Consider the following 14,123-nt stretch of genomic DNA (forward strand, 5'->3'; position numbering starts at 1 on the left):
GAACTCATGCATATTTATACGGCTCCTTGTGGGCGGAGCTAGCCGGCAGGGGCTACCAGCGAACCTGTAGCACAGGTACTACTGTACATCTCCTAATACAGGCACACACACAATTACACAGTGGATCACCACACACTGCAATAGATCTCTGATAGGTTGGCAGCTCTCAGTAGGCAGGACTTTTTACTCCCGGGCCCTTAATCCTGGGAGACAGACCACTGTGTTTGAGTGAAACAAGTTGTGGTGGGTTTTCCTGAAAAGAAGTGACATGGGGCTCTTGCCAGCTCCTCAGGCAGTGGAAAGACCTCTGTTGCCTCTGTAAGATACCACCCATGGTGTTATGAGCAACATGAAGAAATAGAGATGTTTTGCTGAAGTCAAGGATCCATTTATTGTTTAGTGCACAAAGTTGGATAATCAGTCTGAATTTACATTGCAGATAGAATGAATTCAATGTTACAATCTGCTGAATGGGTGAGAAACAGACGCTTAAAATGAGCAATTATCATGGAAACGTTAATTTGTCAACATCAGGTTCCAGCTGGAGAAAAGAGACAGTAATTTGAGCTGCTAGTAATATCATTGAGGCTATAGCTTTGTTGGAGTGAGTTCACATGTTTCTGAACATTTATTGATGGTCCAAGTAGTTGGGCAGGTATCACTGGAGCTGGTGTTCAGAACTGTACCTTCTCAGCTCCAGTCTCTGGCCATAGTAAGCCTGTTCTGGAGTGATATTCTTTTCAAAACTGGTGGCCAATGACCACCCATCCACCCATGGGCAAGTTCCTCAACTCAGTCTGTTTGGATGAGCAAGTTCCCTCAGCACAATCTGTTTTGTGGCAGGCTTGATAGACCAGCTAGTCTTTTCCATCAATTGTGTATGTTTGTTCACATGTTTGTATGTCCATATGTTTGTATTTTTGTATGTATGTATGTTCATATGTTTGCATGTTCATATGTTTGGATTTTTGCTTGCCAATATGTTAATTTGTTTGTATTTTGTATGTCCATATGTTTGCATGTTCGTATGCTTGTATCTTCGTATGTTCATGTTTGTAATTTTGTATGTCTGTGTGTTCGTATGTTTGTATGTTCATATATTTGTATTTTTTTCCAATTATGTGGCAATTTAGCATGGCCAATCCATCTACACTGCACATCTTTGGGTTGTGGGGGCGAAACCCACGCAAACATGGGGAGAATGTGCAAACTCCACACGGACAGTGACCCAGGGCTGGTATTGAACCTGGGTCCTCGGCGCCGTGAGGCAGCATATGCTTGTATTTTTGTATGTCTGTATATTTGTATGTTCATATGTCTGTATGGGGTACATTGAGAAGCCTGGACTTGGTTGATGGAAGAATCTGCGGAGCAACATTTGAGCAACACAATGTTTGAGATTGTGGAAATTCTGATATAAAACCCTGCAATAACCTGTTATAAATAGTGGATCATTTGTAAGCAAGCAAATACACTGCTCCATCATTCATGTATTTACAAACTAATACTGACTTTCATACTTTTTACTGTTTCGAAGGAATTTTGAGACATTTTCAGAATTGGTGAGGCTTCTCATAGACACATGTAGAGGTGAATACATATAGTGCTCTGTTAACATTTTTTATCAGTTCGCAGGAATAATAAAATATGAAAGTAATGGGGCACATGTACAGATATAGACACACGTAGAGACACAGCATGGATGCAGACCCAACAACACAGACACAAGCAGAGAAACACACACGCAAACAGACATACATGCCCAGATGATGTACAAGAACACATACCGTACCTATGTATGGTACAATGGTATGATCAGCTAATTGAATGTTGCTTGAACTCGAACTCAAGCAGACCTCACTCTGTTGCTGATTGTGTCTCCTTGTGCTGATGACTCTGACTGTGTCTGACTGTGTCCAACTGTATCAGATTGTATCTGACTGTGTCTGACTGTAGACTGGCAGGGTAGTAACTAGTGTAGATAAGAGCAGCAATTTACAAAGGGACATAGACACATTAAACAAGAAGGCAAAACTATGGCAAATTGATTTGGTGTGGGCAAGTGTGAGGTCATCCACTTTTAACTTAAGAGAAAAATCAAAGTATTTTGTAAATAGTGAGTAAGTAGGAGTTGTAGAGGAGCAAAGAGTTTTGGGAGGCTAGGTACACAAATCATATAAAGCCAATCGGCAAGTCCAAAACCAATAATCGTAAAGGCTAATGGAATGTTAGCCTTTATCTGATGAGAGCTGGGAATATAAAGGAATGGAAATTATGGTACAATTGCATAAAGCTCTGGTTAGATCCCATCCGGAGGACCATGTTCAATTACTGGGTATCACACCTCAGCGCAGTGCAGCGTAGAATGATATCAGGGCTAAAAGGGTTAAATTGTGAGGACAGGTCAGATAAACATCGCTGGTATTCCCTTTAGTATAGAAGACAGGGATGAGGGAGAAAAGGGGTGAAAGAAAGAGGAATGGAATGAAAGACTGAAAGAGGGGAGACAGAGGATATGGAAGGAGAGAGAGAGCGGAGAAAAAGAAAGAAAAAAGGAAAGTGGAGAGGGTTATTCTCAACTCATGGAGTAACTGATTGGAGATTTCTGGTCTTAGCTCACCCACAGAAAACTGGCTAGGGAGGGGTGTTGAGAAAGAAATAGTGAAAAGTGCCTTGAAAGAGGGATATTCAGCCTCAATTAACAGGATTCCCACTCCCACCTCATGTATGTAAATGCGGCAAGCCTGGCTAAACTGCAATGGAGCCTCAGCCTCTGGCAGGATTTGTCCGTTCCACCTTTGCTCATGTGTGATGGAGGTTAAGTTGTACCTTGTTTTTGCATAATTTCTGAAATGCTACAGTACTGCACAAACGTGCATCCTACTACAAACGTGGAGAGAATTCAAATGACACCCAAAGTCTGTTAATGGCTTTTACATCAACTCGATGAGGCAAGGAGAAATAAGGAACAGAGCTATGTCCCATTGGGGGCCTTCCTGGGTTGGCTCAGCCCTCTTCAGGAATAGCCTCAGTTACATTCCTGGTGAGTTTTAAATGGGTTTATGAGACATTGTGTTATGTGCGGTAGCCAATGTGGTTCCCTCGCCTTCTTCCAGAGCTGAGTTTAGGAGGTTCCATGTTCACATATTCATTGCTTTGTTCTTCTTGGTTCTTTTTCAACATCTGAAGAAGAAGATAATAGAGAAAGGAAGACTTTGTAAATCCAAGTAGCTTCAATCAACACAACTGTGGTTTGAACATAAGGTGGTCCTTCAGCCCCACGAGACGACAGCTGGGCAGATTTGCACCATCTCTTGCCATTTTGGATTTAGGTTCGTGACCTTTACCTAAAAAATTACATCAAATTCAAACTGAAGAGATCCCTATTTAGTATGGAGCTAAGCTCTCGCTGGGTGGCCACAGTTTATAATGAATTGGCCGGTCCCAGCTCAGAGTAGGGGGTACAGATGCTACAATCATTCCAAATGTGCAGGAACGTAGGAACAGGAGGAGCCCATTCAGCCCCTCAGACCTGCTACATCATTCTGCTAGATTAAGGCTGATCTGCACCTCAACTCCATTTTCCTGCTTTAGATCCATCTTCCTTCCCTTACTTCATAATAATCTATCAATTGAAGCTCCAATTGAACCAACATCCACATTCTCTTTGGGGAGAGAGATCCAGATTTCCCCTTGCTGCCCTGTGAAAGAGTGTTTCCTGATTCAGCTCCCAGACGACCTAACTCCAATTTGAAGGTTTTGCCCCTTGCTCCAGATTTCCATATCAGAGGAAATTGTCTCTACTTCTGTCCTATCAAACCCTAAAAAAATGTAACCACCTTGATTAGAACACCTTCACCTTCTAAACTCAAATAAATAGTTTATACATAAACTATCCTCATACTTCAACCCTTTAAGTCTCAGTGGAATTCTGGTAAATCTGTGCTACAATCCATCCAAGCCTAATATACCTTCCCTGAACTCCAGAATTAAATGCTACATTTCAGATGGGATTTGGCTGAGGCCATTTGTAGCATAATTTCTGGCTCTTTAGATAAAGACCAACATTCATTAATTAGCCTGCTGATTGATTTTATTAATGCTGTCTACTGGCTTTTAATGAATTGTGCACTTGAACTCCCAAATCTGAATTATTTTCCATGTTCCCTCATTTCTCATCATGGGCGGGATTCTCTGATCCTGAGGCTAAGTGTTCACGCCGTCGAAAATGCCGTCTCGTTTCTCGACGGCATCAACATGCCCTCTGGAGCAGCGAATCTGACCCCTACAGGGGACCAGCACGGCACTGGAGCGACCCACGCCGCTCCAGCTGCCAATACCAGCGTCAGATGGGCGCCGCGGGTCTGCGCATGCGCAGTGGGACCGGCGCGATTGCACGCATGTGCAGTGGCTCCCTTCTCCACGCCGCCCTGACGCAACATGGCGTAGGGCTATAGGGGCCGGCGTAAACCAAAAGAGGCCCCCAGCCTGAGATGCCGGCCCGCCGATCGGTAGGCCCCGATCGCGGGCCAGGCCATAGCGGAGGCCCTCCCCTGGGGTCGGAGCCCCTCCCCCCTCCCCCCTCCCCCCCCCCCACCAGGCCGCCCCCCCCGGATGGATGCACGCTGAGGTCCCGCCGGGTAAGACCACACGTGGACGGCGGCGGTGGGACTCGGATTTTTTTTACGGCCACTCGGCCCATCCTGGGCGGAGAATCGCCCGGGGGGGGGGGGGGGGGCGCGTAGAGCGGCCCCCGGCCAGCACCGCGCCGGCGCCAATGGCGCCGATTCTCTGCTCTCCAGAGAATCGGCGGACCGGCATCGGGGTGGGGTTTCGCGATTTGCGCCCGGCCCAACGTGTCTCCGGCCGTCCAGTGCTGAGAGAATCCCGCCACAATTCTTTGTTTTTCAAATTATTCTGTGGAACATCGGCATCGCTGGTTAGACCACCATTTAATACCCATCCCAAATTGTTTTTCAGAAGGTAAATCCACAGTGCTGTCGGGGAGGGAGTTCCAGGATTTTGACCCAGCGACAGTGAAGGAACGGCGATACACAGTGTCTAGCACCGCTGTTCACAGCGTCAGGGACCCGGATTCAATTTCGGCTTCAGGTGACTGCGTGGAGTTTGCACTTTCTCCTTGTGTCTGCGTAGATTTCCTCCGGGTCCTCCAGTTTTCTCTCACAGTCCAAAGATGTGCAGGTTAGGTGGATTGGCCATGCTAAATTGCCCCTCAGTGTCCAAGGATGTATAGATTAGGTTACTAAGACATGGGTATAGGCTGGAGTGGATCGGTGCAGACTTGATGGGCCAAATGGCCCCCTTCTGCCTCCTTCTGGGATTCTATGATTCCATATTTCCAATGCCAGGATGGTGAGCGGCTTGGAGGGGCACCTCCAGGTGGTGGTGTTCCTATGTGACTGCTGCTCTGGCACGTCTAGATGGTAGCAGCCATGGGTTTGGAAGGTGTTGCCCAAAGACTTTTTAGGTTTTAAAAATGTAGGATCTTTGATTTTTAAACAATGCCTGCCGAAATATGGGCGAAGCAATAATTAAGATAAAGAATATATATTGTATAATATTGAAGAATTAACAGATACTTTAGCATTCAGCTTACACAAATTGATACACCTCAAACACGATTCTTATAAAATTCATAAGGTAATTTAAAATTGTTGCTATTGAGAAATTTTCTTACAGAACTAACACAAATGTTACATTGCGTCCACATGATAATGTAGCATTCCATCACCCACCAGAGTAGAATGAACTTGCCTGCAGACTGGAAAAGGGAAACCTATGTAGCGGAATGGGGTTTGGGAACCAGCTGTTAATGTGCTGGAGAAGGATAAAATGCAGAAAGAAATGTAAAAGAGAAAGTCAATTGGCGAAATGGGTAAGAAGCAGGTCCCTGTGTAGTACTGAGGCATCGTAATACCTCTTGGTGACACAAACAGGGAGGAAGTTCCTGATTGGTGCCCTTCCTGGGAAATGGGTGTGGCTAAGGGGGGCCTGGAGGCAGGGGAAGCCGACAAAAGAAACCCTGGACACAAGATGTGAGCTTCAGCAGAAAAAAGAGAGAGAAAGCAGCAAGCAAGAGAAAGCAAACAGTGAAACATAGAAAATCGGAGCAGGACCAGGAGGAGGCCATTCAGCCCTTCAAGCTTGCTCTGCCATTCATTACGATCATGGCTGACCATCCAACTCAGTAGCCTGATCCCACCATCGCCCCAAATCCTTTGATCCCCTTCGCCCCAAGTGCTATAAATCTAACTGCTGCTTGAAAACATATGTTTTGGACTCAACTACTTTGTGCGGCAAAGAATTCCACAGGCTCACCACTCTCTGGGTGAAGACATTTCTCCTCACCTCTGTCCTAAATGATCTATCCCGTAACCTCAGAATGGGACCCCTGGTACTAGACTCCCCCACCATCAGGTACATCCTTCCTGCATCAACCTTGTCTTAGTTCTATTAGAATTTTATATGTTTCGATGAAATTCCCCCTCATAGGACATGTATGCAGGGCACATCAGTGTAATAGTCATATTATTGTTCGTGAGATCAAGTGAAACACGGGTTCAATTTCCCTGTGACAACTTGAGAATTTGGACTCAGTGAATAAAAGTTTTAGAAATTAAAACCAGCATAGGTGACCATAAAGCTGCTGGATTCTTATAAGAACCCAACTGGTTTTTTAATGTCACTGAGGGAAGGAATCATGCCATCAATAGCTTGCTTCCAGACCCACACCAATGTAGTTACTCTTAATTTCCCTCTTAAGTGCCCAACAGGCCACATACAGGAATATAAGAACAGGAGTAGGCCATTCAGCCCCTCGAGCCTGTCCCACCATTCAATGACATCATGGCTGATCTGTGACCTAACTCCATGGGCTGGATTCTTCGCCCTGCCGCGCCACATTTCTACCCCGACCCGCCGGCGGGATTCTCTGTTACGCCGGCCGGTCAATGGGGCTTCCCATTGTGGGGCAGGCCCACGCCGTCGGGAAACCCCCGGGCAGCGGCAAAATGGAGAATCACCCTGGCGGAGAATGCTGTCCCACATACCTCTCTTCGGCCCATATCCCTTACATCTTTGCTCAACAAAAATCTATCTATCTCAGATTTAACATTAACAACTGTTCTAGCTTCAGCTGCTGTTTGTGGGAGAGATTGCCAAACCTCCACCATCCTTTGAGTGAAGACGTTCTTTCTAACATCTCTCCTGAACGGTCTAGTCCTAATTTTTAGACTACGTCCCCTAGTTTTAAAATCTCCAACCAGTGGAAATAGTTTATCTTCATCTATCCTGTTCTTCACTGTTAATATCTTGAAGACTTTGATCAGATCACCCCTCAACCTTCTAAATGCCAAGCAAAAACAGGCCTAATTTGTGTCATGTCTCCTCGTATCTCACCCTGTAATCCAGCTATCATTTATTTACACCGATGTTGTACTCCCTCCAAGGCCAATATGTCCTTCATGAGGTGTGATGCCCAGACTTCTCACAGTACTCCAAGTGGGGTCTAACCAGGGTTTTGTATAGCTGCAGCATAACTTCTGTGTCTTTATAATCCAATCCTCTGGATATAAAAGCCAGCATTCCACTCAGGTATCAGTGGTTTGAGGAGGATGGTCACCATCTTCACATGGGTGACTGGAGAAGGGTAATTGATGTTAGCCTTGCCAGTGATGTGAAATGAAATGAAATGAAAATCGCTTATTGGCACAAGTAGGCTTCAAATGAAGTTACTGTGAAAAGCCCCTCGTCGCCACAGTCCAGCGCCTGTTCGGGGAGGCTGGTACGGGAATTGAACCGTGCTGCTGGCCTGCCTTGGTCTGCTTTCGAAGCCAGCGATTTAGCCCTGTGCTAAACCAGCCCCTGAACACCCTGAAGATTAATCTTTGGGAATGCCACCTTGGGGGAGGGGGTGGTGTTTGGGGGGGATGGCACAGAGTGTTGAGAGATTGGGATAGTCCAGCTGAGACGTACTTGCCTTGCCTTGGGCCTGTCTCCCAGCGCTGGCCAGTCCATGTAGCAGTAGCGGGTTCGTCAGAATTGTGAATCAGTTCACATTTCATGTCAACTGCCTCCTTCATCCTGAGAATGCAAGCGGTGGTACCAAGAGGCTGTGGAGGGGGAATTAAACACAGAGCGGAGAAACACATTAACACGACAAAACGCAACGGAGGGACAGACAGAAAGAACAGAGCACGAGGAATGGTAAGGGGCAAGATGAGAGAAAGAGGGCTGGAGAGAAGCGAGAGTGGAGTTTGTTGAGTTGTGTGAGTGTGAAAAGCGAGATCAAGGAGGGAGAGATGCCCCTCAGTATTTCACTGACACCTTGAGCAATGGATGGAGGCTTCAACTCCATTCCTGTCTATTTTGTTTGAAGTCAATGCACACATTGCTTGTGAAGGATTCCTTGGGGTTGTGCTCCATTGTTGTGTTTATGCTGGGAGATCTATGGGTTTGAGGGCTCTTGGTTGGGTTGGTGGAGGGATTGGAGGACCTTCCACCACTGCTCCTCTTAGCTGGGTGCATGTCTTCCTTTGTCTCTGTCACTTGCTGACTTTCTCCTCCATGGAGATGGACTGAGTGATGTGGGAAACAGGTCCCTGGTCCCTGCTACTTTGACCTTTTCCAGTTTCTCTCAGAGTCTCTTTCTCTCACTTCTTTCTGTCTCTCTACCTCTTTCTATCTCTGTCTGTCTCTCTAGCTACCTGTTTCTCTGCCTTTCTTTTTCTCTTACCATCTGTACCTCTGTCCATGACTATCGGTTTCTGTCTGTCTCTCACTGCCTTTTTTAATGTCAGGTATGTTAGGGATAAAGTGAGGGATAGGGTGTGGAGGTGGGTAGGTACTGTTGGGGATAGGGTGAGGAACTGGGATTGGGAAAGAGGGAGGTGCTGGCATGGGGGAGAGGCTGAGGGATTGCAGGAGAAGGCGAGAGGGTTGAGGAGGGGTCAAGGGGAGTTTGGGGAAAAGATAGGGGGTGGGGTTGGGGAGCAAGTGAGGGAGGTTGGAGAGAGGGTGAGGAAGTGGGGTTGGGGAGAGAGTGAGGGCGGTTGGAGAGAGGGTGAGGAGGTGGGGTTGGGAGAGAGTGAGGGAGGTTGGAGAGAGGGTGAGGGAGTGGGGTTGGGGAGAGAGTGAGGGTGGTTGGAGAGAGGGTGAGGGGGTGGGGTTGGGGAGAGAGTGAGGGAGGTTGGAGAGAGGGTGAGGGGGTGGGGTTGGGAAATAGTGAGGGCGGTTGGAGAGAGGGTGAGGAGGTGGGGTTGGGGAGAGAGTGAGGGCGGTTGGAGAGAGGGTGAGGAGGTGGGGTTGGGAGAGAGTGAGGGAGGTTGGAGAGAGGGTGAGGGAGTGGGGTTGGGGAGAGAGTGAGGGCGGTTGGAGAGAGGGTGAGGGGGTGGGGTTGGGAGAGAGTGAGGGCGGTTGGAGAGAGGGTGAGGGGGTGGGGTTGGGAGAGAGTGAGGGCGGTTGGAGAGAGGGTGAGGAGGTGGGATTGGGGAGAGAGTGAGGGCGGTTGGAGAGAGGGTGAGGAGGTGGGGTTGGGGAGAGAGTGAGGGCGGTTGGAGAGAGGGTGAGGAGGTGGGGTTGGGAGAGACTGAGGGAGGTTGGAGAGAAGGTGAGGAGATGGGGTTGGGGAGAGAGTGAGGGAGGTTGGAGAGAGGGTGAGGGGGTGGGGTTGGGGAGAGAGTGAGGGAGGTTGGAGAGAGGGTGAGGAGGTGGGGTTGGGAGAGACTGAGGGAGGTTGGAGAGAGGGTGAGGAGGTGGGGTTGGGGAGAGAGTGAGGGCGGTTGGAGAGAGGGTGAGGGGGTGGGGTTGGGAGAGAGTGAGGGAGGTTGGAGAGAGGGTGAGGAGGTGGGATTGGGGAGAGAGTGAGGGCGGTTGGAGAGAGGGTGAGGGGGTGGGGTTGGGAGAGAGTGAGGGAGGTTGGAGAGAGGGTGAGGAGGTGGGATTGGGGAGAGAGTGAGGGCGGTTGGAGAGAGGGTGAGGGGGTGGGGTTGGGAGAGAGTGAGGGAGGTTGGAGAGAGGGTGAGGAGGTGGGATTGGGGAGAGAGTGAGGGCGGTTGGAGAGAGGGTGAGGAGGTGGGGTTGGGGAGAGAGTGAGGGCGGTTGGAGAGAGGGTGAGGAGGTGGGGTTGGGAGAGACTGAGGGAGGTTGGAGAGAGGGTGAGGAGGTGGGGTTGGGGAGAGAGTGAGGGTGGTTGGAGAGAGGGTGAGGGGGTGGGGTTGGGGAGAGAGTGAGGGCGGTTGGAGAGAGGGTGAGGGAGTGGGGTTGGGGAGAGAGTGAGGGCGGTTGGAGAGAGGGTGAGGAGGTGGGGTTGGGAGAGACTGAGGGAGGTTGGAGAGAGGGTGAGGAGGTGGGGTTGGGGAGAGAGTGAGGGTGGTTGGAGAGAGGGTGAGGAGGTGGGGTTGGGGAGAGAGTGAGGGCGGTTGGAGAGAGGGTGAGGAGGTGGGGTTGGGGAGAGAGTGAGGGCGGTTGGAGAGAGGGTGAGGGGGTGGGGTTGGGGAGAGAGTGAGGGAGGTTGGAGAGGGTGAGGAGGTGGGGTTGGAGAGAGGGTGAGGGGGTGGGGTTGGGGAGAGAGTGAGGGTGGTTGGAGAGAGGGTGAGGTGGGGTTGGGGAGAGAGTGAGGGAGGTTGGAGAGAGGGTGAGGGGGTGGGGTTGGGGAGAGAGTGAGGGAGGTTGGAGAGAGGGTGAGGAGGTGGGGTTGGGGAGAGAGTGAGGGAGGTTGGAGAGAGGGTGAGGGGGTGGGGTTGGGGAGAGAGTGAGGGAGGTTGGAGAGAGGGTGAGGAGGTGGGGTTGGGGAGAGAGTGAGGGAGGTTGGAGAGAGGGTGAGGAGGTGGGGTTGGGGAGAGAGTGAGGGAGGTTGGAGAGAGGGTGAGGGGGTGGGGTTGGGGAGAGAGTGAGGGAGGTTGGAGAGAGGGTAAGGAGGTGGGGTTGGGGAGAGAGTGAGGGAGGTTGGAGAGAGGGTGAGTGGGTTGAAGTGGGGGAGAGAGTGAGGGAGATTGGAGAGAGGGTGAGGAGGTGGGGTTGGGAGAGAGTGAGGGACCTGGTGGAGGGGGTGAGCGGGTTGAAGTGGGGGAAGAGGACAGCTACATGAAGTTGTGGGTTAGAGTCTGCTTGATAACCTGTCCTTGATATTTGACAGCTTGTACACTGCACTAGATAAGCTGTCTTCAGTGTTTGCTAACCTATATTCAATACTCAATAATGTGTATGTGCTACTTGATATGCTGCACCCAATACCTGGTAGTTTGTAGTTGATACTCATTAAGCTGTACTCAACTCTCAGTAACCAGTGTCTGGTAACCTGTACTTGATACCCTGTAATTTTAACTTGGTAACCTGTCTGATGAAATTAGACTTGGCATGTACTCGATACCCTGTACTCAGTAGCCTGTATGCAACTCTTGGTTACTTGGTAGTTGGTACTCAGAGAAGCCAAGCTTGGTTATGCCAGTTCCAGAGAGCATTCCCAAGCCTTGTGATACTTACCCAGTGCAGGCAGGTAATGAAGACACTGTATAAGATGAAGATTGCAGTGAATGCCAGGACAATCAGGGTGGTTTGAGTGAATTGACCACATCGTTTAATCTCTGAAACAGACAGGGTAATGTTAGCACAGCTTTCTACCCAGACAGCACTCCTGCAGTGACACAGAAAGCATTGCCTTAGAGCATTGAAATATCAGAACCCTAATTCTCGCAGATACTAGCTCAGTGACACAGACTACACAGGAAACCCATTGATTCAATCCCAAAAAGGTTTTGCCTTTTCTTTCACCCTGGGCTGGATTCTCCGATTTTGAGGCTATGTCTACACACCGGCATGGGAACGGTGGTGTTTTATGACAGAAGAAATGGCGCAAAACTGCCACTGATTCTCTGTTTGGCTGGGGGCTCGCAGGAAGGTAGCGTAGAGCACGCGGCTCTAGCTGCTGATAAGGCCGGCAAATTGCCGAGTCTGAGGCCATGCGTGTGTACGGCGGTGGCCTGCAGCGGCACGCTGTGCGACATGGTGCCGGCCGCTCGCGGACCCGGCCTGCGAAATAGTGCACTCCCTTTGGCCGGCTCGCTTGCCCCTGACCATCCCCCCCCACAGTGCCCCCAGCCCCTGGCGACGTTGCCCCTGTCTGCGGATCAGTCCTCCCCCGACTGTCGAGGCGCTGGACTGAGTCCCATAGCCGCCACGCCGAGTTCCCGACGGATGAGAGACCCACGCCATCGGGAACTCGGCCAGTCGGGAGCGGAGCATCGGGGGCGGGCCTCAGGCAACGTAGTCTCCGAGTATGCTGCTTTGGAGGGGGCGGAGCATCGCAAAAGCGGCGCCGCCCCCGATTTGGTCGGGAACTTTGATTCTCCAGCTGATTGGCGAACACGATTTCGGCATCGCCGACCAGGGAATCCAGACCACTATGTTTTTCCTCTTGTTCCCAACTTGTCTCATTCTCTCTTTCTCTTACTTTTGCTCTTACTCTTTCTCTATTTGTTCTGTCTTCTTTCTCTCACTTCTCATCTTTTTCTCACTCTTTCTCCCCTCTGGTTCAGCCTTTCTTTGCCTCCATCTTTCCCTCTCAAAACCACACATTATCCTGTCGTGGAGCTATAATCACTGATCTTTCACTTTTGCTGAGTCAAAATCCTGGAACTCCCTCCCTGACAACACAGTGGGTGCACCTACACCATATAGACTCAAGGAGGCAGCTCACCACCACCTTCTCGTGGACAGTAAATCTCGGCCGAGCCAGCAATTCCCAAGATCTCCGGATCTGTCTTCCTGCTCTCCTCTGCTCTTCCTTGTCTCCTCTCTCTCTCTGTTCTCAGTTTCTGACTCCCCTTTCTGCCTCTCTCATCCTCTCTGGTTTGGCTATGTTAACAATTCTTCCCTTTTAAAAGGTCTTCAGAAGCAGTTTGTACCCAATCTCCCCTCTCCATGTTTGTATAATGTGGATCAGCTATCATGAACTGGAGTAATGTTATCACTGCCTCCATTCCGTTGCATTTCAATAAAGTGGGAGACAATAAATAAATGCAATCTCCACACTTTGATCATTGAATTACTTCTGCCCTCTACCCTATTACACAGAAACAGGAGGAGACCATTTAGACCATTGAACCTGCTCCGCTATTGAATAAGCACCTGTGGTAGCACGGTGGCACACTGGTTAGCACATTTGTTTCACAACTTCAGGGTCCCAGGTTCGATTCCTGGCTTGGGTCACGGTCTGTGCGGAGTCTGCACATTCTCCCCGTGTTTGCGTGGGTTTCCTCCTTGATGCACTATCAATTACAACGAGAGGAGAGTAGAGTGTAATTGAGGCTTTATTAAGCAGAGATGTGTAGCCTCCCGCAGCTGCTGCCAAAATGGCTGCAGCTCGGTGAGCCCACACATTTATACTCCGCCTACTGGGCGGAGCCAGCAGGCCGGGATCTACCCCCATACCTGTAGTACAGGAGCCTTCACGTATTACACCTCATATGTGATATATATACAACAGTGGTGACTACCACATTCACCCCCTGTTAACAAAGAGTCCAGCGGGGGTGGTGGAAGACTATTTACATGCATAGGTTAACATTTTAGGGAAAGTTCACAAAGTAAGATGATCGGGTGCCTTGATCCTCCGTTGTGAGTGCCGCAGTCCCGGTGGCGATGCAGGCGTCGGTTTGGTCGCCGGTGACTCCAGGAGCGTGTAGCCCTCATCTTCATCCCCGGGTGGGATCAAGGCGAGGACGGATCATCCTGGAGTGGGGGCTGTGGTGGGGTGCGCTGGGGGGAGGAAGGGTGGTTCTGGGGCAGGGGTGGGGTGGGGACCCAGCTGATGCCAGTCCCTGAGGGAGACTGTGTCTTGGCGGCCGTCGGGATTTGCATGGAGTAGCTGTACCCTCTCGACCAATGGGTCCGCCTTGTGGGGCCGCACGTGCTTGCAGAGGAGAACGGGTCCTGGAGCTGCCAGCCACGTTGGGGGTGAAACCCCGGACGTGGAGTTCCTGGGGACGGCAAGGAGACGTTCATGGGGAGGTTGTGTTAGTCGCAGTGCAAAGTAGCGACTGAATGGAGTGAAGGGCGTCGGGGAGGACCTCCTGCCAGCGGGAGACCGGGAGATTCTTGGACCA

At 50.1% G+C, this 14,123-nt stretch overlaps 1 protein-coding gene across 1 annotated transcript in view; it reads right to left on the reverse strand.

Moving 5' to 3' along the window:
• Positions 1 to 366: 366 nt before the first annotated feature.
• The window catches only part of LOC119958447 (T-cell-specific surface glycoprotein CD28 homolog), a 54,805-nt gene continuing 41,048 nt past the window's right edge, over positions 367 to 14,123 (reverse strand). Inside the window, exons 3-4 of the mRNA XM_038786990.1 lie at positions 11,503 to 11,603; positions 367 to 3,183 (exon numbers count right to left, since the gene is read on the reverse strand). Of these exons, the coding sequence (XP_038642918.1) occupies positions 3,076 to 3,183; positions 11,503 to 11,603 (209 nt within the window). The 3' untranslated portion in view covers positions 367 to 3,075. The remainder of the gene's footprint in view (positions 3,184 to 11,502; positions 11,604 to 14,123) is intronic.

This window comes from Scyliorhinus canicula, chromosome 2 (genome assembly GCF_902713615.1).
Source record: "Scyliorhinus canicula chromosome 2, sScyCan1.1, whole genome shotgun sequence".
NCBI classification, from domain to species: Eukaryota; Metazoa; Chordata; class Chondrichthyes; order Carcharhiniformes; family Scyliorhinidae; genus Scyliorhinus; species Scyliorhinus canicula.